Source organism: Echeneis naucrates, chromosome 14 (assembly GCF_900963305.1).
Source record: "Echeneis naucrates chromosome 14, fEcheNa1.1, whole genome shotgun sequence".
NCBI classification, from domain to species: Eukaryota; Metazoa; Chordata; class Actinopteri; order Carangiformes; family Echeneidae; genus Echeneis; species Echeneis naucrates.
The window spans coordinates 17,097,562-17,120,441 of NC_042524.1; the positions used below are offsets into that span (position 1 = coordinate 17,097,562).

Sequence of the window (22,880 nt, forward strand, 5' to 3'; positions counted from 1 at the left end):
TCGTGTTTCCGCTCACGGAAGCGCCTGCGGTGTGTGTGTTGGTTTTTTTTTTTGTCCCCCTCGGTGAAATTATGTAAATATTTGAAAATACCCACAGGAGCGAACGATAAATATGCTCAGCTATGTTTTAGTGGCGCTTTTGTCTGTGTCGTTGGCGGTGTTGTTGATTCCTCGCGACTGGTCCGTTATATTTGGAAATGAATCAAACCGGACCACCGCCGAGCGGCTCCTGAGCCGGCAGGAGTTATCCCAGTACGATGGCCAGGAAGGCAGCAAGGGTCTGTACCTGGCCGTCATGGGCCGGGTTTTTGATGTGCACAAGGGGCACAAGCACTACGGACCCGGTGGTGCCTATCATGTCATGGCAGGTGAATCTCAGGTTTTTCCTACGGTGTCCATCTTGGCTTCAGTGCTTAAATGGGTTAACGAATTGCCATATAGAATACCACCCCAAAAACAGAAAGCCAGACTCTGCTATGATAAGAGCAGCTTTAGAGCGTTATTTTTCTAGTGTACAAAAAAAAAAAAAAAACAAACAGCGTGTCTGTCTCCTTCAGGGAAAGACGCCTCACTCGCCTTCATCACTGGAGACTTCTCAGAGAGCGGTGTGACAGATGATGTGTCCAGTCTGTCCCCCCTGCAGGTGGTGGCCCTGTACGACTGGCTGGCCTTCTATCAGAGGGACTATCAGGCCGTAGGTGTGTAATGTCTGCCCGCCACCCGTTTTAATCAGAAGGCACACAAATATTTCATTAGTTTCTTTTCGAGCATGTCGATCTCATTAGGTTCAACTTTTCAAAGATTTCCTACGTTAGCCACCACTTACATTGACGACTCCATCTGGTTAATGTTTGGATTTGGGGCCCGAACACTGGTGACGCCAGCCCCCAGCAGCAGCTCAAAAGATGGATATTGCAAAATCACCTTCATACATTTTGTTTCCTAAATTATGTAGAATTGCTTATCACCATGACTTTTAATTGAACATGATTTTAATTTCTGATGTAATATATTTCATTCAATAGATGTTCCTTTCTCTGCAAATAGCTAGCCAAAGATGACATTTCTCCATCCTATTTTGATCAATCAGCAAAGTGTTCATATATTGATTTGTATGAAAATATAAGTAGTTTGGTTTAAAGGCAAAATGAGGCACAATTGGTTGTTTTCATCCCCAGTCCTTCAGGATAACAACTTTTATGGCTGTTTAAAGACCTTATTTTTTGTTTTTAGATTGACAGGTATGCATTCTTGCATTTTCTCAACATCTGTCACAAGGTGAATTTTCAAATGGACACCTGGGCAGTTAAGCTGCAGATCCACATCCTGTTTGGCCTTTGGTGGATGTGTATTGTTTAAAAAAATAACACCTGACTTTATTCTCAAGAAGCTGACATTGATCATGTTCAGTATGAAAAAGAAATTCATGAATTTCAGGTTTGGTTGTGGGCCGTTTCTACAGTGAGACTGGGCAGCCAACAGAGGCTTTGTTGCAGGTAGAAGCATTACTAGCAGAGGGCCAGCAAATCAAGGCCCAGTCTGAGGCTGAGATGGTTCACTTCCCAGCCTGCAACTCAGAGTGGAGCGCCACCAGTGGAGGAAGAGTCTGGTGCTCAACAAGGAGGTATAGAATTCTTCTGCATAACAAGACGTATGATAACGTTGTGATTCATACCTGTAATAAAGAATATCTCACACCAGAGGACCAATTTCTTCTCCCCTCCCCCCAACAGTGGTGGAGTGGTAAGAGACTGGAATGGTGTTCCACGGAAGCTCTTCTCTCCAGGATCCAGTGGTGTACGTTGTGTCTGTGTTGAAGACCCATCTGCAGCAGCAGAAGACCCAAACCTGCAGAAATATGAAGGCTGCCCACCACATGCTGACTCATGCTCTGTTCTAGAGTAACAGTCTCTTGGCCAGCCCAGCAAGATGGACCTATTCAGACTTGCCGTTTGCCAGCATAAAACTCAGCAGAACACTATTTTAACAATGAAGGGAATGAAGAAATCTCAGCGCATTGATTTTTGGTGACCTTTATGTAAAGTCGTTCTCCCTTTCTCTAAAAGGATACACCAGGAAGAAAGAGACAGGCTAGATATCTGAGCATACAGATACAATACAATGTGCATAAAAGATTAAACAATGTGCATAAAAGATTAACAGAGGCAAGATTTAGGTTTGTCACAATGACAAGCACAAACTGCATTAAAGTACAAAACAGTTGTAGTGGTCAAAAATATCACACATTTATCTGTACAATTTAACAATACTTAAAGAGGCCCCACTACCTGGCCACCCAGCACATTCTCCCCCATTGATCGAAAATGTCATATGATCTTGATAAAGTGCACCGGTTAGGCTTTGAAATCAAGAAGCGTTAAATGTGATCGGTCAAGACATTGACTTGAGGCAACATCATGGGACAATGATTACAACTTCATACGAGGACCTCCTGGTCACAAATGGAATGTAATATTTGGTGGCTGCTTTTCAGACATTATTACTGAATATGAACATGACAAAGCTACAAATTAATTGACATGCATAGGCATAATAGGTATTTCTGTAACTGATGAGGAGGATTGTTTTGGGCACCACATTGAAATTGATGTGATAAAATGGGCTTTCTAAGGTCGCATTTTCCAATATGTCATGTTAAACAGTGTTTTCATTTAATTTGGCAGCGGCAATCACATGACTATGAACCAATCATGGTAATCTATCATCTGTAATGGTAAAGTAATACAATATAACTGTGACAATTCTGAAGATAACTAAATAAATTGGATCTCCTTTGGAAAGGATTCTCAAAAAAAAAAAAAAGCCCTCAATATCTTTACCTTTCCTCTTTGCCTGTCCCACCTTGTCCAGTCAATACAGAATTGGGGTGACAGTTGACATAGAACATGCTGATAATTCTATGTAAATAAAGTTCCTAGTTCTTGGAGCTATAGCAATCTAGGGCATTTTATACGTTTACTTTTCTCCATTAACAGCAGCTTCAGTTTTTATATGAATTAACATTTTGTAGTATTTTGCTGTAGTGAATATTTGTCTTTGGGCAGGTCACGTAGCATAAAGGCTGCTGATGGCGAAATATCCCAACAGAGAAGAGGAAAGACACCTTTAAAAGTGATTTGATCACTTGTGTGTTTCTCATTGAACTGACATACCTGTGTTTTGCAGTTACCTGCTTTTGATAAGAGCTCATCAGTTGACAACATTAATTACACTAGGAAATTGATTAATAAACTTGGTCAAGTCATCACCAAGCTGAAGAGCTACTTATATCCACTTAAACATATTTTTTTTATCAAAACAGAAACAAAAAGACAATGTTTCACTTTCTATTAGAAATGTCCCTCTAGAACATTAATAGTTTTTTCAGAGACTGGAATAGTATAAAGGCGATGGGGTCCACAACTGTTCGAAAAATCTCATTATGTCCTGCTACTCATTTCCCTTCTCCTGGTATGCCTGAATAACTTTGCCAAAATGGGCCTGGTATGGCCAGTGTCGGAGGATGAATGGTGTCCAGGCATACACATTATGATACCCCACCCAGAGTTAGCACATCAAAGCAGATGTCACACACCCTCACTGGCTTGTTCAAGTCGAACTTGATGATGGGTATCTCCTTTATAGAGCACTTGTGGCACAACAGGCGCCCACAGTGGCGGCTAAAATTAACAGTCAAGGAGGAGACAGTGTTAATTATAATGACAGATTAAAAAGAGTGAAATATATAAAATATTTGGTGTAAACATCAAAGCTGTAGCACTAACCAGTGATGTTTCCTTGTTGTAACGCCAAACTTGGCAGCACATTCATAGCAGTTGGACCCATCACACCAAGGGGGCTCTTTGGACAGCATATCTAAACAAAGGAAATAAAAAATATCAGCCAAGTTATCATTATTGACAACAAACACCCAGATCAGAGTTTATCCCGAAATGTGTGCCTGCTAGTGGAATGGATTCCTGTGGTGAACCTGATACACAGTTAAGTTTAAAAACTTACCTAGAAGGCGGAAGAGTAACTGTTTAGTTGCAACTTGGTAGTTAAAAATATTGATGCCCTGATTATTATTGATGCCCAGTCGAGCTCCAGCCCTCACGATGGCACGACAGAGGTTTGCATTTCCTTTCATGTAGGCCAGCAGCAAAACTACAATAAAATACAAGCATTATAATCAATTTATCTCAAGGGTACTCCTGGTGTGTATACTATTAACTACAGTAACTGAGAGATCTGTCAGTTTTAACATTAAAAGCATTGAGCAGGTTCAGATGTATTCTATGAATTAATTTTTATACATCAATCCAAGTGCATACCAGCCAGGCCCATTACTTTTTTTGTGTCCAGTGATAACACTGTTATTGTTGGCTATGCTACTTGGAGCGCATTCATGTATTCGGTTGGCCTTTCTGAATTTGTTCGTGTTTTGGCTATTTGGATGTGTTTTCTTATGTTGCTGTATACTGAGTTCTCAGGGCCATTGTAGGGTTAGGGTTAACAACAGAAATATCTAAGCAAGACATAGTACCTGTATTTCCCTCATTATCAGGTTTGTCCAAAGGGTATTGAGGCATGCACTCCAGAAACAACTCAAAAATGGCAGCAGCATTCTCTTTCCCATAATGTCCTAGTACGTGCATCGGTGATTGACCCCTGAAAAGACATAACATAAAAAGGAGAGACACAAGTTGACAGCATAGTCTACAGAAGGTCTTTTTTTACATTTAGACATTCCACTTGTTGCTATGTTTGAAAAACTCCCAATGTCTGAATTAATTATGCTCTAGTTTTCTTCCTCTAATCAAATTTTCTGCAATTAATTCAGTTAAGCAGAGTTTGATTGAAGCTCATTTCCCAAAGGTAAATTTAATGTTTCATTACTTTGCTCATTAGCGAAGGACTGACTGCAAAAAAAGTGAGTGTACCTGAGATTAAAGGCCTCGGCATCAATGTTGGATTCTGTGAGAAGGGCTCTGACATTGTTAAGGCGACCTTGCATCACAGCCAGATGCAGAGCTGGGTAAATAGCAGCAACAACAGGGGCAAACCACAGGTTAATCACAAGGATATTGGTGGCTACAATTACACAACAATGATTACAGAGTAATGCCTAATGAGAGGCTGAAAGCAATCAGTATTATCAAAAACAATAACTATGGGTAAATCCAAAGAATTTAAGAAAGAAAAACAAGAAAAAATGACATAGCCCAGTACCTTTAAGAACCTTCTAAATAACAATATCAACCTTGTCAAGTCAAGGAAGCATATTTTTCTGTTTCCATTAAGAGAAGCTATGCACGACTGTACTACCTTGACAAAACCCTCAACACTTCCAAAGATCTATTCCTGTAGTCACGGTTCATAAAATTCATTAAATGCACAGTTCCTACATTCTTCCCCTCAGCTTTTTGGATTTACCATTTTCCTGTTTTGTCTTTTGAAATATTCTGCTCTGATTATCTGGAAAAGCTGAATTTTGATATTTGGAAGGTGAATTGACTCATTGGTTCCATTTCTGTTTTTCGTCAATTTGTGGGCCATCTCTTTCATAGAAGAGTCTTTAATCACAAACAACATAAAAGATAAATGATGTGAAATACCATTGTTCCCATTTTCATCCTCAGCAGCAAAATCAACTCCATTCTCCAACAACACAGAACAAATAGTGGCCAGGTCCTGTTGGGCAGCAAGATGTAGTGCTGTCTGCCTGTGTTTGGTCAGCTCATTGACTTTGGCTCCAGCAAGTAGCTGGTGGCAGAAATATGGAAAATAAAAAAAAAGTATCACATGTCCTCTTTCATTAGCACTTTAACTGGTTTGAATAGTAAATGCAGCAGAGCAACAAATATCTACCAGGTTGCGAACAATGATTTCAGATGCAGCCTGTACAGCCAGGTGGAGGGGGGTGAGTTTGGCGGCATCTTGAACCCTGGAGTTAACATTAGCTTGGACACTAATGAGAAACAGGACGCTTTCAATGTCTGAATTTTGCACAGCCACATGAAGAAAATTACGTCCTTTGTTGTCCACCTGGAAAGAAGCAGATGTTTGAGACCTTGAGATATTAAAACTGTAACTGTAATATGTTTTGCTAATGCAACAGATATCCTGAAGAGGAATGCAAACTTTATTTGCATTAGTGCTACCTGTTCTGCAGCCCCTGGTTCCCTTTTGAGGATAGCCTCTGCTGCTTTGTTGTTCTTGTGTGTCATGGCACATGCAAAGGGGGTCATTCCTTGACGGTCGCGAATGTTGAGACGAATGTCTGGATGGGAAATGAGGAGTTGAATAATGACGTTGTGTTGGCTGCTAATGGCAGCGTGGATGGGAGCTCTGCCCTCTGCATCCTGATAAATTGACAGATTAAACAGTGAGAACCAGTATGTAACAGTATAAAACTCACTACTCTCTGATTTGATAGAACTGACCTGTGCATTAACATTAGCTCCAAACTCTAAAAGGCACTGCACCACCTCCTCCAATCCCCAACTACTAGCAAGGTGGAGGGGTGTTTGTCCATCTCGGGCTTCTTCATCTCCTTCCCCATTAGGGCCTGGCTGCCTGGGACTATTCACATCACACCCACTGTAGACATATTAGGCAGAATGTAAGTTCAGAATGCAAGATGCCTAGATACAAGAGTACATCAAGCTTACAGACAGAGAGATAGGTAGTTTTAGTTTGATTACAGTTCAATCAATATGTTTCTTAAAATCTTAGCATAATGATTTGCCTATATCCAAAATAGGCAGTCTCTGCAAATAAATCCAGAGCTTGAATTACATTTCCTAAACCATAATGGCAAAAAACACTGCCTGACCTGCGGATGAGGAAGCAAGCTGAGACCTCATTATTCTCATCAACAGCTCTGTGCAGGAGGGTCTGTTGGCAGCCAGAGGGCCCTGTGCTCCAACAGGTTGCATCACAGCCATGGCGGACCTAAGTAGTCACAGTATTTGCCAGATGAAAATTATAAAATTTGTATGATACATGTAACAAGGCCTCAATACAGATTAGGTATTGCTGACATAAACTCAGGTGTTTGTTTATATCACATTTTGGCTGATGCATTAACAACCACAGCAATACTCGTAATATCGTCTCTAAATTGGTAGCACGTAAATTTGTCTCACTAGTGTAGACGCAATATCTTCCAGGCCATTCTCAAGAGCCAACCACAGTGGAGGGTCTCCTTTGTCATTCACCACAGACATATCAGCTCCTCTTGTGCAAATGGCATCTACGACCAGTGGAAGCTGGTTACTGATGGCTAACTGTAGTGCTGTTTGTCCCTCTTGGGTCCTTGGAGCGGGAGAAAGATAGACCCAAAGTCAAGAAGAATCATGGAAAGAAGAAAGACTATTTTTTAACCCTGATACTGGCAAATTGCTTAAATGATTAACGAAAATAACTTTTATAACTATAACTATTATAATGCCATTTCCAGCCACATAAATAAATATACACACTTTCCCCAAACCTCTGGTATTTTTGTCCCACTTAAGCTTGTGTTATGTTATACCACAGTGCTCAAATGTCAAAAAAACCCAGTGCAAATAATGTAATAACAAAAGACAGAGGCATCATAATGCAGGAACCAACAACCCCAGTTTAGTTCTAGTTGAGGAAATAGTCTTGTATTTGTCCTACTGTATTTACAGTTATCTTTTACTGCCTACTGACTAATGGACAACATAAAACGTAACATAATAACATAAAATTCTAAAAAGAATCCTTCTTGATGCTCTAAAACTGTTTGGGACACAAGCATTACCGAACATTGATGTCTGCCTGATGCTCGAGAAGGAAGAGGGCACTCTTGCTGTCCTGTCTCTGGATGGCCATATGAAGTAGGGTTTGTCCATTGGACATGGTGTCATTGATAGAAGCCCCCGAGCCCAGCAGCTGGGCTGCTATAGTGTGCATACCTGACAGAGCCAAATTAAACACGTTATAAATCAAATGCAGAGACCTTCATGCAAATATTTATATCACTATATGAAGAGCTGTATACCTGTCCAGAGAGCCAAGCCAAGCACAGTCTGATCTATTGAGTCTTTTAGACTAAAGTCTGGAATGATCTGGAAGTTGTTGGTGGCATGGAGTGCATTGGCTGCAATAGATCAAGGCAGAATTTAGTGAATCCATTTTGGGACAGCAGAAATGGCTTCGTACACCATTTATACAACTTTGTTACAGGCATTCAAATGTATCGCATTCTCAAAACACGAACTGACCTTTTTGCTCAAGGATGACAGAGACCACATCTGGGTGGTTGTGAGCAATCGCCATGTGTAGAGGGGTCTGCATAGCCACACCAAGGGTGTCATCCGACAGAGCCTTTTGAGTCTGTAGGTTTGGGTTAGCCCCCTGCTGAAGTAGTTCTGCGGTCAGGCTTGCCAGTCCAGAGCGACACGCTGTATGAAGCGGACTCTCCCCCTGAGAGAGGAAGAATTCTCTTAGTGGCAAGACATGGTTTCATTGTGATTTTAGGCAGTGCATTTCAAAGTATGCACACATTAGATAAATATTCCAATTCATGGTTTTTGAGCACAATCTAGTGTATGCTGCAGATACACTGATGCCATACCTGTTAAAAAAATAAAAATAAATTATTCCCAATAAAGAAGAGGAAGAGTACAATGCAAATCTTTGAGCCTACTTTTTTTCTTAACCAGTGAATACATTCTGGGTTTGAGAACAAATCTTACTTGTTATTTTCTCTAGCTGTCTTTGAAATAACTTGATATTGATACTGCGTGCCCAAATTTGATAAAACTTTGACAATTACACTGTCTAGCCTGCGGACACTGTCTTCCAAAGGTCAGAATTTTTAACTGTTAAGACATGCTATCTGCACAATGTACATTGGAATCAAACTGTTTGGCTTAATATTCTGACCCACCAATTTGTTGACATGGTTGACCTTTGCTCCGTGTGTAGCTAAGAAGAGAGCAGCAGCCTCATTGCCTGCCCGAGCTGCTCTCTGCATGAGGCAGTTTCCTACAGAAAAGAAAAAGAAGGCAAATGAACAGGAAAGGAAAATGTGTTAAAGTCACAAGAAACATTACATTTATATAGTGATTATGTAATTAGATTTTTATAAAGCACCTGTGGTAGTGTCAGGAGCATCAGGGTTGCTTCCTCTCTGGATAAGTTGCGCTGCAAAGCTATTCTCATCAAATGAGGTCCCATTCACTACCGGTGCCTCATCCTCAAACGGGTTTACCGAGAGGTCTGAAGACACAGTAATATATTGCAAGGCCAGCCACAGAGCTGTGCTGCCCTCGTGATCCTTTAGTTCCAGGTCCAGCCTAAACAGATGGACAGATTGCACCAAACTGAAGGGTTGGGTTCATGATTAATTTACATTTTCAATTAATTGGGTTATAAACTCTAGATTTTAAAATAATTTGGTCTATTATATTTGCTACATTTGTCATCTTGTTTAGGTTTGTTCTATTTAAGTGCATATAATAGAACTACAATTACTGCCACAGTTGTATGACTATTCCAATGAGTCAAACTGCAGGAATTATGGGCGTAATCCCCCGCCACCCCTGCTCCTGAGTTATAGCATATAGCTGTGGCCATTAGCATAAGCATTCATGGCCAAACAATATTTTGTGGCCACAATGACCATGGCCGCGACCACAGAATCAGATCACAATCAAGTAAATGTTTGTGCAAAATTTTCTATAAATTCCCTGAAGGTATTCTTGTATTACAACATTCAAGACGTCAAAAATGAGTTTTGAGGTCACAGAGACCTTTGACCACAAAAATGACATCAATTCACCCCTACGTTCCATCAACGTTTATATCAAATATGGAGAAATCTTTTCAAGCCTTACGTTGATATTGTGTACAACAATGTAACAGAAAGACACCCAGTCGAACTAAAACTGCAAAGCCTCGGGCATTGGTCTTCTCAAAAGGTATAAAAAAAATTGTCCACTTGTGAAGGAATTGCACATTGTTGTTGTCATTTATGTCACCAAGCAAAGTTTGCGACCCTCCAAAAGCTCAGTATTCCAGTAGAAGGCAGAATGTAACTCACTGCTTGCACTGTAATAGCTGGCTGAACACTGGATCATTCCCTGATGCCACAGCTTCATGCAACGGAGTTCTAAAAACAAAATAAAAATAGGAAGCACCATCATACTTCGAGTTAATTGGCCACAGTTTCTTCAAAGTGTTTCATCGAAGGCCCTACTCTAAGAGGTCTGCAGCCATGACCTACCTGCCCTTACTGTTCTGCATGTTGGGGTTGGCTCCAGTCTTAAGCAGAGCCTCTGCTATTCGTGCCATACCGCTCATCACTTCCACAGAGTGTTTCTTGGGGCTGAAAGAACAGACCAGGTGAAGTGGCGTTTCCACAGCGCCCACTGTGGCTGCATTCACCTGAGCTGAGTGCCGAATCAGGAAGATGGAGGCAAATTCATCACCTGGTAAAAGAAAGTGTGCAGAGAAAATCATTGATTGAGTAATTTCATCAAGTGGTTGTCTTGGGAGGTAAAATTTAACGCTGATAGTAGAGCCAAAACCTTTACAAGAAACAAACATGGTGACATTAAGTGTTGCATTAAAACTGCAGACCTCTTTGGATGGCCTTATGCAGGAGGCTCCAGCCACTCTGGTCCACCATGTCAACATCAGCTTTATTGTTAACCAGAGTGGTGGCAATGCTTTCCAATTTACGAGAAAGTGCTAGGTCAAGGGCCAGGTCACCATTGTTGTCTAGCTCATTGAGCTTGCCAGGTAGCTGAAAACAAGAGATAACTTCAAAAACAGAACATAAAAGATGTTTATAGAATACACAAAACATTTAATCTACTCTAAAAAACTAGTTGGGAAACAATTTACAAAAGGATTCTGTGGTGAACTGACCTGCGAGTCCATCTCAATGAGATAGAGAAAGACCACATCTTCCCGCTCAACTTTGATGGCTTTGTGGAGAGGGTACTCTGTTTTAGATTTGATCATCTTGTACAGAAGTTGGGCACTCATCGTGCTAAAATCTTCTTTCCTTAGATCGTCCTAAAAGAGACCAGAAAAACATAAGTGTCAAATATCGGAGCAGGCTCATGATGGAAAACATTAACAAATATCACCCACTGTCTACAGACAGAAGCCTCTGTATGAATGTAAAGATAAAAGAACGTAAAGTTGGATAATTTTTCACTTTCATAAACAAAACAACCGATACACACGGAAATAATTGGTGGTGTTAACCTGTCGGTAACAGCCGACAGGTTTTTTTTTTTTGTTTCGTTTTTTTTAAAGACACTTAAGTCATAAAGATAACCTTGAGAACTGCCAAGTTATAGATTCTTTGTATTTATTGTATCGTAAACAGTGATGTAATAAACACTGACGAAACAACGCATCACTCAACCAAAGTTATTTACCATCAGAAAAACACTAAAATAAGTTTGCCACCTTTAACCAGACCTTGTTAAAAGTGGCAAACTTATGTTAATGCCTGATGACTAACTGGACAATAAGAACATGACCATATAATAAAGAGCAGAGACTTAACTCACATAAAACATCAATGAAAATAAACACTGTATTCATCCACATGCATAAGAAAAAACACACAAAAACGGCCCTAAGGTGCCGATTTGACATTGCGTATTCACAGTCTTGAAGGTACTCACCCAGTGACTTGCTATAATTTCACCACAGTAGTTCATCAGCGTGGTGGCATTTAGTTCCTCAGCTGTCTGATAAAAGCGGATGCAATTTCTCACATTCACAGAGGACATCACACCTTTTTCACATCTGTCCCATTAGAGAAAGATCACCTTCAGTCCATTAAACCACATGCTTCGCGCCAAAATGCTATGTGACAATTATTCTGCCATTAACAGAAATTAAGGACAAATTGTAGCGTCCAGACAAAAATGCAATGTACTTATGTTGACCTCTCTCTGAGCAGTTGAAGCTGGAAGCGGTTGGCCAGCTTCATCAGGTCAATTAGAAAGACATCATCTTCACTTAGCTCCAGCTCATCAGTGTATGTCCAGCGCAACATTGCCATGGCAACTTCAGGTTTGCAATCTGGGAATTAATCAAATGATAAAGTCAGGGATTTATAGGACAATCAATTACTAACCTGTCATAACTGAAAGAAAATGATTAGCATGAAGCATTTACCATAAATGTCATTAATCTTTCTCACAGTCATTTTCCACACCTTACTGAACTGCCTCATAGAAAATTTGAAATGACATCCATAACCTACCCAGAGCAAAGCTATGTGCAATTCTGAACTTTGAATATTTACTTTGGGGTGAATTCTACAGTCATCATCCATTAACCCAAGCATGTTGACAAAATGATTGATGAGTAAATAATGAGTGGATTTTCAGTATAATTTATGTTGCTCCTTTAACACAGTGATGTCACATGATCATTGCTCACCAGAGAGGTCCAGTTCAGAGGTGGAAGCCAGATTGGCCAGACTCCAGACATCACTGCGAGCAGCCAACACAAACTTATGGGCATAGAGCTTCTCTCCTGCAACTTTCACTTTCAGATCACTGCAAAAATCAGCACATTCATCTCTCAGAACATATTCATCATATAAAGTCTAGGCATTCAATAAAGCTTGTATCAAACAACATACAATGTGGACAACTTATGCATGAGTGCAAGATTAAAAAAAGGAAAAGGCCAAACCAATTCCCTCCAGCCAAAATCCTCACCTATACTGTTCCTGCTGGTAGAGGTCAGCCACAATGTCAAGCAGACGGCTAATGAAGGTGTCTGCGGCTGCAGGGGTTGAGGAGCCCTGACCAGATGACTGAGCAGCAAGCACTGCACAGCGCCTTTCTGTGTCAACCAGCTTCTGCTGCATCTTCACATACTCCTGCCTGAGCAGGGCCAGGTGCTTCTGCAGCTTGGCCACCTCCTCTGATCCACATCAAGGTAAAGGAGACAGAGGGTGGAAAAAAACAAGAAACACAGAAAGAGCCACTTCAGGTTAGACCTGGAATTATAACTACTCTTGAAGGGGTGGCCCAAAGTGCATTTAAGAGCCAGGGTTTGAGATCGATTTTACACAATTTGTTTTCCATAATGTATATCAAGTAAACATTACTGCTGCTTAAAGATGACTTTTACGGGAGTGGTCATATAACAGGAAAAAAGAAGGAAGGAAGGAAGGAAACCAGAAAGCTTTTGAGTAAGATTTGCAACTAAAATGATAGCGGTGGAATATTATTGATTTTAGTATCATTGGCTTTCTTGTTAAAGGCATGTTCTCCTGTGACCAAAGTTGAACGGAAACAAAATATTTTCAGCATTCTCTGTGCATAAACCGCTAAAATTTCTGAATCTGAAAAACTGGCAAGGATTTTTTCATTTTATTAGTTTTTTTGTTTGTTTTTTTTTTGAAGGGGAGCAGGGGGGCTTAACTCTGTTTTAGCTGAAATACACTTTCTGCAGATCTTTGTGTAACAATACTGATTCATGTCTCAGCCAAAAGTCCACAGAGTTTAACTGAGGCCCATTTCCTTCCTTTATAAAACAGTTACGTTTTAGTGAAGCAAGAATGCTGAGACTGCACCTTACTTTGTCTACCCTTGTAAACCGTTAGTGGCACAGCTACTGGTCATGTGGAACACAAATGGGTGTCTCTGAAGACCACCTGATCCACTAAACACAGGAAGGGTGGAATGCTGGGGTAGAAGCTTAAGACCATCAGGTCATTTCAATATATCAAACTTAAAAAAAAAATATCCTAAGACCACCATATGATAGCAATAATACCCCATCAACACAATTTATCAATTTATAGAATTGTGGTCAACTTTATGAACATGATTTAGTCTCTTTCAGACATTGTAAAACACCAATTTCCAGGGCTTGTAAATATAAAAGAAGCCATTACTTTTCTTGAACCTTTCTTTAATTTAAGTGCAGGCTCAGACAGTCATTTAACGTGTACAAACAAATGTACCTGTGTTGAAAACGGAGCAATCACACACACACACACACACACTAATACCACAGGCTGAAGTGTTGATCCAAGTTGATAAGCAGATTTCCCAAAAGTAGGAACACAACAGCAGACGTTCCCTTAAACCGGAGCCAAATATAGGTGGTGCCATTTGCCATAGCGCTTATGCCAAGTGCTGCCGATGATACCGGACAGGGAGAGCCACCATCTCTGTCCCGAGAAGCTTCCTGTCCATTATTATTCCCTAAATGACCATCTTTGGCAGTACATTTTGCTGTTAACGAACGACTAGGCGACGTTTAACGAGCTTCTGTTGACCGTTTGATGGCAATTACAACGGTGACATTTACCTAGACCAATATATCAACATTATCTGCGAATTCCGTAAATTAACATGAAGTTTTTTTCTTGCGTAGCAAACAGGCAATCTTGAAAATAACAGTCTAACCCACAAACACCATCTCTTGCCCTCGGCTAACTCTTGGGTCTGAAATTCAGCTAGCAACAACAACGGTAGCTAACGGCGGAGCTGCTCACAGAGTACTGCTGTCGTACTGCTTCCTATCCCCAACTACAGACAGTGTTCGCTTCATCACAGTGTCAAGATATCCGTCGATTCAGTCTGACAGGTCAACAAGCATAGGGCCATGAATAGGAGTGCACCTAACGGTTAAAAAAACCAATCTCATACCTTCCGCCATGTTGCTCAGCGTTAGCTCCGTGGCCCGATGGTCTCTATCGCGATATGACGAAGAGGCAGGCGAAAGGCGGCTGGACTGGTGCGGCGTTCAAAGCCACTGTCACAGTCAGTCAATCACACGATCGAGCGCGGAATGCTGTTCTTTTAGCAGTGAATTAACTCTAATATTGAGAATAATTTAATCATCTGGCTTAGTTCAAAGTCCATTAATCAATAATTGCTTATTCCAAAGAAAAAAATGTGACCTGTTGAGTTTTCTTTGTAAACTTATTTAAAACCGAAATTCTGGGAGACAACACATTAGGTTTATTTTAGTGGGACAATATGGAGGATCGTCTCTACTGACGAGACAGCAGGCGATACAAGGAGTGCCCCTTGTCGACTCTTCAAAGATTTAAGTACTAATGTGCTAGGCAAAGTCAAACATTAGGAGTGGACACGGCTGGCATGAATTCAACTTATACCCCTATGTCCATAATGCAACAAAAACGATAAATACAAAGGTCGACCCGTTAATAACGAGACACATCTTACTCACCTCATCTTCATTGAAGATCTCTGGTGATTGAAAATTTCAGATGAAGAACTTTATGATCAGTGTATTCTGATGGAGGCCACTTATTCTTGTCCAAAGAAAACAAATCATACAGGAGCACAGTATGTGTACAGTACAGAAGTCTTGACAGTTGCAGAGCTAGTAGGTTAATATTCTTCTTGTGCATTTTGTGGATAAGGTGGATAAACCACAATTTGAAGTTGTTAAGAGACTGCACATATATCCAAAGCATTGTTTTCACTTATTAAGATGTTACTTGTTATTGTGGCTCCAAGTATTTTTGCCATATTTTGTTTTACCTTGCAAATGTATTTTTTATTTTGTACTGTCTTGGAGCACTGAATAGTATTCACTTTAAGAGACGGAAAAAAAAAAAAAAATATATATATATATAAAAACCCAGGGGATTCCATCTGTGTCACATTTAAGTTCTAAAATGATTTTACCTTTGTTGACAGCATCTTGAGGAGACGCAAGAATGGTTAGAAGGGGCAGCATAATTTGGCTTTGCTGCTTTACATCACAGACTGTTTTCGTGGCTCCAACCCAGAAGGAAATCAAAATCTGTTAATCAACAATTTGGTAAATGATAGCGATGAGGGAAAATAGGAAGTTACATATTCTTGGTACAATCCTAATTTTCAACAAGTCACACAGATATCACCATGTCAAAAAATACTTTGATATGTGACCTATCTGAAAGAGACTGATAGAGATATTAAAATTGAAACTCATGAATTTTGTAAAAAGTTAATTTTCTAACATTTGTGTCAATGAAAGGTTCCTGTTGTTGTAAGCATGAGCAGTATGCTATTCATGTTGTGCCCAAACACACCTTAATTAAATACACAAGTAAATATTGAAAAAAAAAAATAATATTTTAGAAGAACTCACTACAGGTAACAGGTTTCATAACATGAAAAATATACATCAGTATTTTGTCTTTGTACATTAGGCAAAACTGCAATAGTTCAGTGAGTAGGGTAATCATGAGATGGTGGATAGGGGCAGAGCTTGACAAAACAAAATGGGCACACATACTGTATACACAAACACTCAAACATAATCCCAGAAACATTCAGCAAAAACAAACCAAGAGAAAAGAAAAATTAAGATAAAGCATGCATAACAATTTCTACTGAGGACAACAGACAAGGGAAAGAGAGGCAGCTAAAATAACAGAATACTGGAGGACCTCAAATTGTATCAGGATATCAAAAATTAACACATGTACACTTACTGAGTTATTGCTACACCAAATTGTTACCAATTATGTAATGATACAGATTCCCTTTGTACTGGCAATCAAGCAAATTCATACACATTTTTTTTTTTTTTTAATCTTTTTTCAAAATTTTTCAAACACATTTTCAATGCAGGGTGAAGTGGCCAAGCATTTTATTAGGAGGCACTTTTGAAAAAAAAAAAAAAAAAAAAAAGAAAGAAAGAAAAAAGAAATTTAGCATGCACAAAATTAAGGGTATGTTAACTTTCTCGTGTCAATTGAGAATGATGGTAATGTTTGGGGGTTGGGTGGGGGGAAGTGTTGAAGAACCTGGGACAACAGCTTTGTGTTCTAATAAAGAAAACACTTTATCCATCATCGTTCAAGTCTCATTTGAATCAGTCAAGCTCTTCACAGGTGGCATTCCTCCAACAGCATCACAATTCTCTATTTAAGACATCCTGATAAAACAATCTGAAGAGAACTAATGCATGCTGGAATTGAGAGAGGGAAAGTGGACAAAAATAAATCTATCAGTACCAGCGCTATCCATTTGGTCTACATGTCTTGATGGATGGAAAGAGTGCTTATATATTATCCGGTTTAGTCTGTGCTATGTACATGTCTTTACAATATCTTCCTGAATGTTGAAGCAGTTCATAGACTTGAAAATGTTTTATCATCTTCTGGGTTTGTTTGTGAGTTGTTGTTTGTTTTTTTTGTTGTTGTTTTTTTTTAAGTTGGCACTTGCTCGGCAGTTTTCTGTCAGCCTTGGTAGTCACTGTTATATTCTATTGCAGCCTACTGTAGCCAGTCTGTTCCTGCCAAAATAAAGGACAAGCCTGGCGGGTGGAAGAGTGCAGAAAACAGTGCCATGTTGATTTTCAATTGGAGACCTGTGGAAAAGCACAGAATAGACAAAAATGTTAGGAAGACTAACTCATAACATTAACTTGTATGGTAATTGTAATATGATCAGTCAGAAAGAAAAAGGCAAAATTAGGGAGCAACATCCAAGCCAGATCTAATCACATTCACCTTGATTAATAGAAGCTATGTGATAATTGTGGTTTCTGGCTTCTTAATTTTCCATGACAGCTCAAAACATAAAGAAAGGAATTGCCTGAAGGGTCCCTAATGCAGTTTAGTCAAACTGATTTACAATAATTTTACATTCATGAAAGTTTTTAAACTTGGGTTGTGTCCATAATTTTTATGATTGAGGATAGTTTAACCAAAAGACATTTCATTTAGTGCAATAGAATATAATAAAAACAAAGTTTGCAGCCACTGAACTGCTCAGCATGGTTTTTAACAATTGCAGTAAACAAAAAGCAAAGAGTAGAACCTTCAAGTAGTAGAGTGCTGTTTACATTTAAACTAAAACACATTTTTACTTAAACTTTCTTGATGCAATTTCTCTTACAGTTTAAGTTAGCTCTGATTAAAAAATGTATGGCTTTTTAAAGGGTGAAAGAATACTTACCCTGAAAACATGAAGCTAGACCCTTGCTAAATATCACTCAAATGCAGTCTCTTGGCTTTTTCGTACACACCGGGCAACTTTCCTTTTAAAAGCTCCATGTCTGTCCTCTCGCCATTCTTTCTGCAGAGAAAAACAGGTAAGGTCAATTTAGGTTCTACATCTTCCTAATGTATTGTATTTCACCAATAAATACATATTTACATTACATTACATTGACAAGCATTACAACCTTAATTGAATGACATTTATAATTTGATGGCATCAAAAAACATAAACCAGCAGATTCCTGAATTTTATAGCCAAAATGTGTGCATAAGTTTGCGCAAATGCCATTTCTAATTACTTAAAAAAAAAAAAAAAAAAAAAGAAAACTTACTGCAGCATCCACATTGGCTGGGGAGTCACCATTTGGGTCTGCCAGCATAGAGATAACACTAATCATAATCGTTTCCACTGTATGGATAGGCAGCCAGCGTTCTTCTGGTTTCTCATAGCCATACTTGTCCTCTCCAGGCTCGTGCAAAATAGAAATACATACATCGCCATTCTTGTCAACTGAAAAAAAAAAAAATAAATAAAATAATAATAATAATAAATAAATTATAATAATAAAAAAAAACTACAACATAAGGAATTCAATAACTCAGAAAATGCTACTGATGTATGTTAATGTTTGCTTCTCATGCTCAGTTATGTCATGTAGTCAGTTTATTATCAAACTGCTTCATGATATTGATTATAAACAGAGCCTATCTTCACTCTGAGCCTACATTTAGCTGATGCACCTTTAGCAGTTACACGCCTGTGCCTATTTTGGATAGTTTTGTGCCTGGTTTGTGCCTGATTTTCTTATTCCTCTTCATTCTTCCTTGCAAAGTAATCACACTTGCTTAAATAATAATTAACGACCAACATATACAAAATTGAATGGATACGAAGGTTAACTTATTATAAAACATGACTTGTAATACATGAACAGGGGAACAGTACCAAAAATATAATCTATATCTAGGCTAGAGCTACTCAGTTTTTTCCAAAGTGACAGTGGTGTATTTTTCTGTTAATTTTTGCTGCATCAACTGAATTTTTTAGAAGTTAAAAAATTTCGGTCCTTTCTAGACCATATTTCATTATTGTCTGAGCCAGGCACTGCTGAGTTTGCTGTTTTTCATAAAGACTATGGAATTAACGTACTGAACGAATTACAATTAATTATTGCTTTTTCTTACAACGTAAATATTGCTACATCTTACAATCAACAACATTTCTTTGGGGATATTTGAAAGGTGTAACTGGGGATGGTTACAAAAACCCATCACAAACATATAGATAAGGTTTACAGTAAATGCACTGGTAGCACTGTTAAAATATCTGCACTGTCCATGCCTAGATGGAACTTTCACTTCCTATAACTGGGCTCACTACAGACCAAAGTAAATATCACCAACAGTGTGGTACACATGAACCTACCATTAGGGTGCCAAATATCTGTGATAAATTTCATTTTAGGTGGCCTGAGAGGGTAATCTTTGGGAAATGTCAGATGAGCTTTAAACACACCACCTTCACTGTGAATAAAAAAAGATCAAAAGAGAAAAATGAATATATAATAGGCAAGTATGTTCACGCTTCAAAACATCTAAAGCATGTGTTAATGAGATAGTTAAAAAAAAATAGTAACATATCTCCTACTATATTCCTTACAGACATAAAGTGAACGACTTACTACAGTGTGTCTGGAGGACCAATGATTAGGACTTCCCATCTGTAGAGATCATTATCCTCAATCAGGCCTGCTGAGAATCCCTCCACTGGGTTCTTGTTCAGCTCTAGGAACGAAAGCAAATGTCAAGGAAAGTTAAATTGCCATAAGCTTATATTACTGTTGCCACAGCATTAAACAGGTTGATTTATTCAAGACAGCCGAGTTGACAACATTACCCTCATCTTAAGAGGGCTTGCTTGGAGTTTGACTTAGAATAAGCATGTTGCTGAAATCAAACCCTATAAAATAGTCTAAACTAACATTCCCCACATCACACTTGAGATATTGTGCTTTGCAACTCTGAACAGTCTCGTTTGATATGTACCATATCAGTGAATGTAAGTTATGCTTAAAATTCCATGCACATATCAAGTGCAAAATTCTTGCAAAATAAAAAACACACCACTCCATATACTGCATTGTTATCACTGTGTACCTTGACACAGGTCTGATTCAAAAAGATTATAAACACGGAAACAATAGTTTATTGATCAGCCTTGGCAAAGGTACACTGGCTGCTCTCAAGATGTTTACTATCCTTTGTTGGGAAAGTAACTTTTGTCTTTCTGCATGTTTACGAAGAGCCACTAAGTTGCTTCTGTTACACAGCTGGAGGTCCAATTTGAGGTAATTATGTGTAGCTTTGTCAACACAAATGCTATAGGCAATGCCAGGAAATTTAGGTGTTATACCCCCCCACCACCACCACCCAGCCACACACACACAATGACAGCAATATCTGTCACTTAAAATTTAAATTCGCAGCCTCAGGTCCAAGCATGGAAGAGAAAAAAGTGAAATATTAAACACACTTAAAAATATCTGGCATCAAAACTACTAAAAATCGCATCATGTCTCAGACAGTTTACATATAGATTTTACAATCTTAACCAAAGCCTGCTATGTAACACAAAACCTTACACACTGGCTGCTCCACTCAGCTGTATTTTGGAAGAAGGCTATATTAGCGTTGCTAAATTTAAATCGCAGCTGACTCCGCGAAAATAGCAAATAGAGGTAATGCGAGATTAACGTTAGCTTGTTAGCTTGGTGTGTTATTGCTAACAGTGACAGCAGCTAAGGTTAGCATACAGTTTAGCGAGTTGGCTACATATGTGAACAATTCCCTGTGGTTAGCATGAGAAAATTGGTCACTTAGTCATTCGTCACTTTGAAGTATTTGAAAAAAAAATGTGATTGTCACCGTTTTACTGGCATTACTCATAACCACATCATAGAAAAAAGACAAAGCGCCGCTTGTTACCTTGGTTGAAATGTATGTAAACACATCGAGTCAGTCGAGACAGCCAGGGGCTAAGGTTAGGCTAACTGCTCTTAGCTAACCCAACACTGGAAAGTCGGTGGGACCTCTGACAGCGGCTTTCAACTGAAATCAGTCCCCTAAGTCCAAACAAACGACTAAGTGAATTGATCTCACAGTGCACTGGATGGGTTCACTTATCAATCAAGGAATGCGTTGGAGGGCATCTACTGCTATTTCCTCCACGCAGTTTAATCTTCATGGGACCTTCACGTTAGTGTGGAAGATTCAAGAAAACAGTTTGCGCCAGCTCCATCATTTGAATCACAGCTAACGGCAGGGCTCTACGTTAGCCTGGCAGCCAGCGTCAGTTAACACCACGGTTTATTTACCTGCTAGCTGTCTCCTGAGTAACAGCGCTGACTGGGGCTCTGTCATAGTTTACCGAATCAATTGCAGCTATGTTCGATGGCAATAGTTCGAGGTAAAAGCGTTAATTTCACGTTCACCAAACAGAACTCCGTCCCCTCTATTTTCCGTTTTGCATTCTCTTCATTCTTCTTCTCCGTCGCCGTCTCCTGCCACTGCTGCTGTTTCTTCTTCTTTTGGCTTCTACAGCATCGTGTTTCCTTTTGGGCGACTTGCTGCCGCCGTCTGGACATACTTTTAACTGCAGCTTTCATTATACTCTGAAATAACTAATTCATTTATTCATTTATTAATTCATCTTCAACCGCTTATCCGTTTCCGGGACGAGGGGGATGCTGGAGCCAATCCCAGCTCACAACGGGAGAGGGCGGGGTCACCCTGGACAGGTCACCAGTCCATCACAGGGGCAAATAATCATGTCCCCTTTACAAAACAAATAAATAAAATGAAGAAAGCCTCTTACTTGTGAAATATATTTTCAGTGTTGGCGAACATTCATTTAGAACTTTTTCTTTCCTTTAATTTGCTGTTTTCAATTGTCAGTGGTCATTATTATCTCCTGGTTTTAGTTTCCTACTCCCTATTTATCAGGTCAACTATGTATTTAAAACAAAACATAGCATATATACCAAAGTACATATGCTAATGCAATATGTATTTCATTAGCATATGTACTTTGCTAACTATTGGTTCTATTCAGTATCAATGGGCTATTACGTTTATCAGATCAAAACAGTTGACTGTATACTGTAAACTGTCTACTAGACACCAGATGGCAGCAATTGACAAGAGTGATGACAAATTTTTTGCACTTAGTATGACCAGCAATGCATCTACAACTGCTAATACACAAAAATACAACAAACAAAACATAATACTATAAAATTAAAACACAAAAAATGTATTCTCTCTTAAAGTTTCATGTTATTAATCCTGCTGTAACTTAAAAATAATATATATTTGAGTACTCTGGTTTCCTTCCACCGTCCAAAGACATCATGTTTGGGTTAACTGGTAACTCAAATTTGTCTGTAGGTCTGAGTGTGAGTGGTTGTTGGTCTCTGTCTGTTTCTGTGTGTTGGCCCTGTGATGGACTGGCGACCTGTCCAGGGTGAGCTGGGTTTGTGATTATACTAGTGATTATACTTGTAGCTGGTGAGCCAGTTTATTGCAGTCTTTCCTGATTGGTCTTGTGAGGCTAAACAGCTTTTTAACTGGCTGCGAACTTCACAGATACAAATCATTGAGTATGACTGCACAGGTTACCAAGAGAGGTTAACCACCTCAACATTGTTGTTTTTGTTGACATAGGCTTGTTGCTCTTACAGAAAGCCACCAAGAGAGCCCCATGGTAGCATACCCATTTTGGAGGGTAATTTTTCCCTGAAGATAGAGGCATTTATTTCACATTGTAAAGGATAAAACAATATAAATAAATAAAAGGAAATGAGTTATGATCACTTCATCATCT

The 22,880-nt window shown here is 39.2% G+C and overlaps 3 protein-coding genes across 3 annotated transcripts; 1 reads left to right on the forward strand and 2 right to left on the reverse strand.

Moving 5' to 3' along the window:
• Positions 1–65: 65 nt before the first annotated feature.
• On the forward strand, positions 66–2,787 carry cyb5d2 (cytochrome b5 domain containing 2). Its single transcript, XM_029519991.1, has 4 exons — positions 66–368; positions 558–698; positions 1,438–1,624; positions 1,734–2,787. Exons 1-4 carry the CDS (start codon positions 113–115, stop codon positions 1,903–1,905), a joined length of 756 nt encoding a protein of 251 aa, XP_029375851.1. The 5' UTR covers positions 66–112; the 3' UTR covers positions 1,906–2,787.
• ankfy1 (ankyrin repeat and FYVE domain containing 1) lies at positions 2,010–14,716 on the reverse strand. Its single transcript, XM_029519990.1, has 25 exons — positions 14,679–14,716; positions 12,732–12,939; positions 12,448–12,566; positions 11,949–12,084; positions 11,682–11,805; positions 10,909–11,058; positions 10,618–10,783; positions 10,262–10,466; positions 10,079–10,147; positions 9,130–9,332; positions 8,924–9,021; positions 8,256–8,457; positions 8,033–8,131; positions 7,793–7,946; positions 7,152–7,320; positions 6,839–6,957; positions 6,447–6,603; positions 6,165–6,365; positions 5,872–6,048; positions 5,619–5,766; positions 4,944–5,034; positions 4,547–4,671; positions 4,021–4,167; positions 3,786–3,876; positions 2,010–3,680 (listed from the first exon to the last, which is right to left on the reverse strand). The coding sequence occupies exons 1-25, from the start codon at positions 14,686–14,688 to the stop codon at positions 3,548–3,550; spliced, it is 3,501 nt and encodes a 1,166-aa protein (XP_029375850.1). The 5' UTR covers positions 14,689–14,716; the 3' UTR covers positions 2,010–3,547.
• Positions 14,717–16,102: 1,386 nt separating this feature from the next.
• ube2g1a (ubiquitin-conjugating enzyme E2G 1a (UBC7 homolog, yeast)) lies at positions 16,103–21,574 on the reverse strand. Its single transcript, XM_029519064.1, has 6 exons — positions 21,373–21,574; positions 19,681–19,783; positions 19,425–19,522; positions 18,331–18,509; positions 17,955–18,074; positions 16,103–17,364 (listed from the first exon to the last, which is right to left on the reverse strand). The coding sequence occupies exons 1-5, from the start codon at positions 21,416–21,418 to the stop codon at positions 17,988–17,990; spliced, it is 513 nt and encodes a 170-aa protein (XP_029374924.1). The 5' UTR covers positions 21,419–21,574; the 3' UTR covers positions 16,103–17,364; positions 17,955–17,987.
• Between the last annotated feature and the right edge of the window lie 1,306 nt (positions 21,575–22,880).

Coding starts and splice junctions, on each gene's coding strand:
- cyb5d2 (XM_029519991.1), top strand. CDS start 113: ATGCTCAGCTATGTTTTAGTGGCGCTTTTGTCTGTGTCGTTGGCGGTG. Junction 369..557: donor TGCCTATCATGTCATGGCAG/GTGAATCTCAGG, acceptor TGTCTCCTTCAG/GGAAAGACGCCTCACTCGCC. Junction 699..1,437: donor GAGGGACTATCAGGCCGTAG/GTGTGTAATGTC, acceptor CATGAATTTCAG/GTTTGGTTGTGGGCCGTTTC.
- ankfy1 (XM_029519990.1), bottom strand. Junction 9,333..10,078: donor CAGCTATTACAGTGCAAGCA/GTGAGTTACATT, acceptor CCATCTGTTTAG/GCTGGACCTGGAACTAAAGG. Junction 4,672..4,943: donor GCCGAGGCCTTTAATCTCAG/GTACACTCACTT, acceptor ATGTCTTTTCAG/GGGTCAATCACCGATGCACG.
- ube2g1a (XM_029519064.1), bottom strand. CDS start 21,418: ATGACAGAGCCCCAGTCAGCGCTGTTACTCAGGAGACAGCTAGCAG. Junction 19,784..21,372: donor ACTCAGGAGACAGCTAGCAG/GTAAATAAACCG, acceptor TTTCGTTCCTAG/AGCTGAACAAGAACCCAGTG. Junction 19,523..19,680: donor GGTCCTCCAGACACACTGTA/GTAAGTCGTTCA, acceptor TTTTATTCACAG/TGAAGGTGGTGTGTTTAAAG.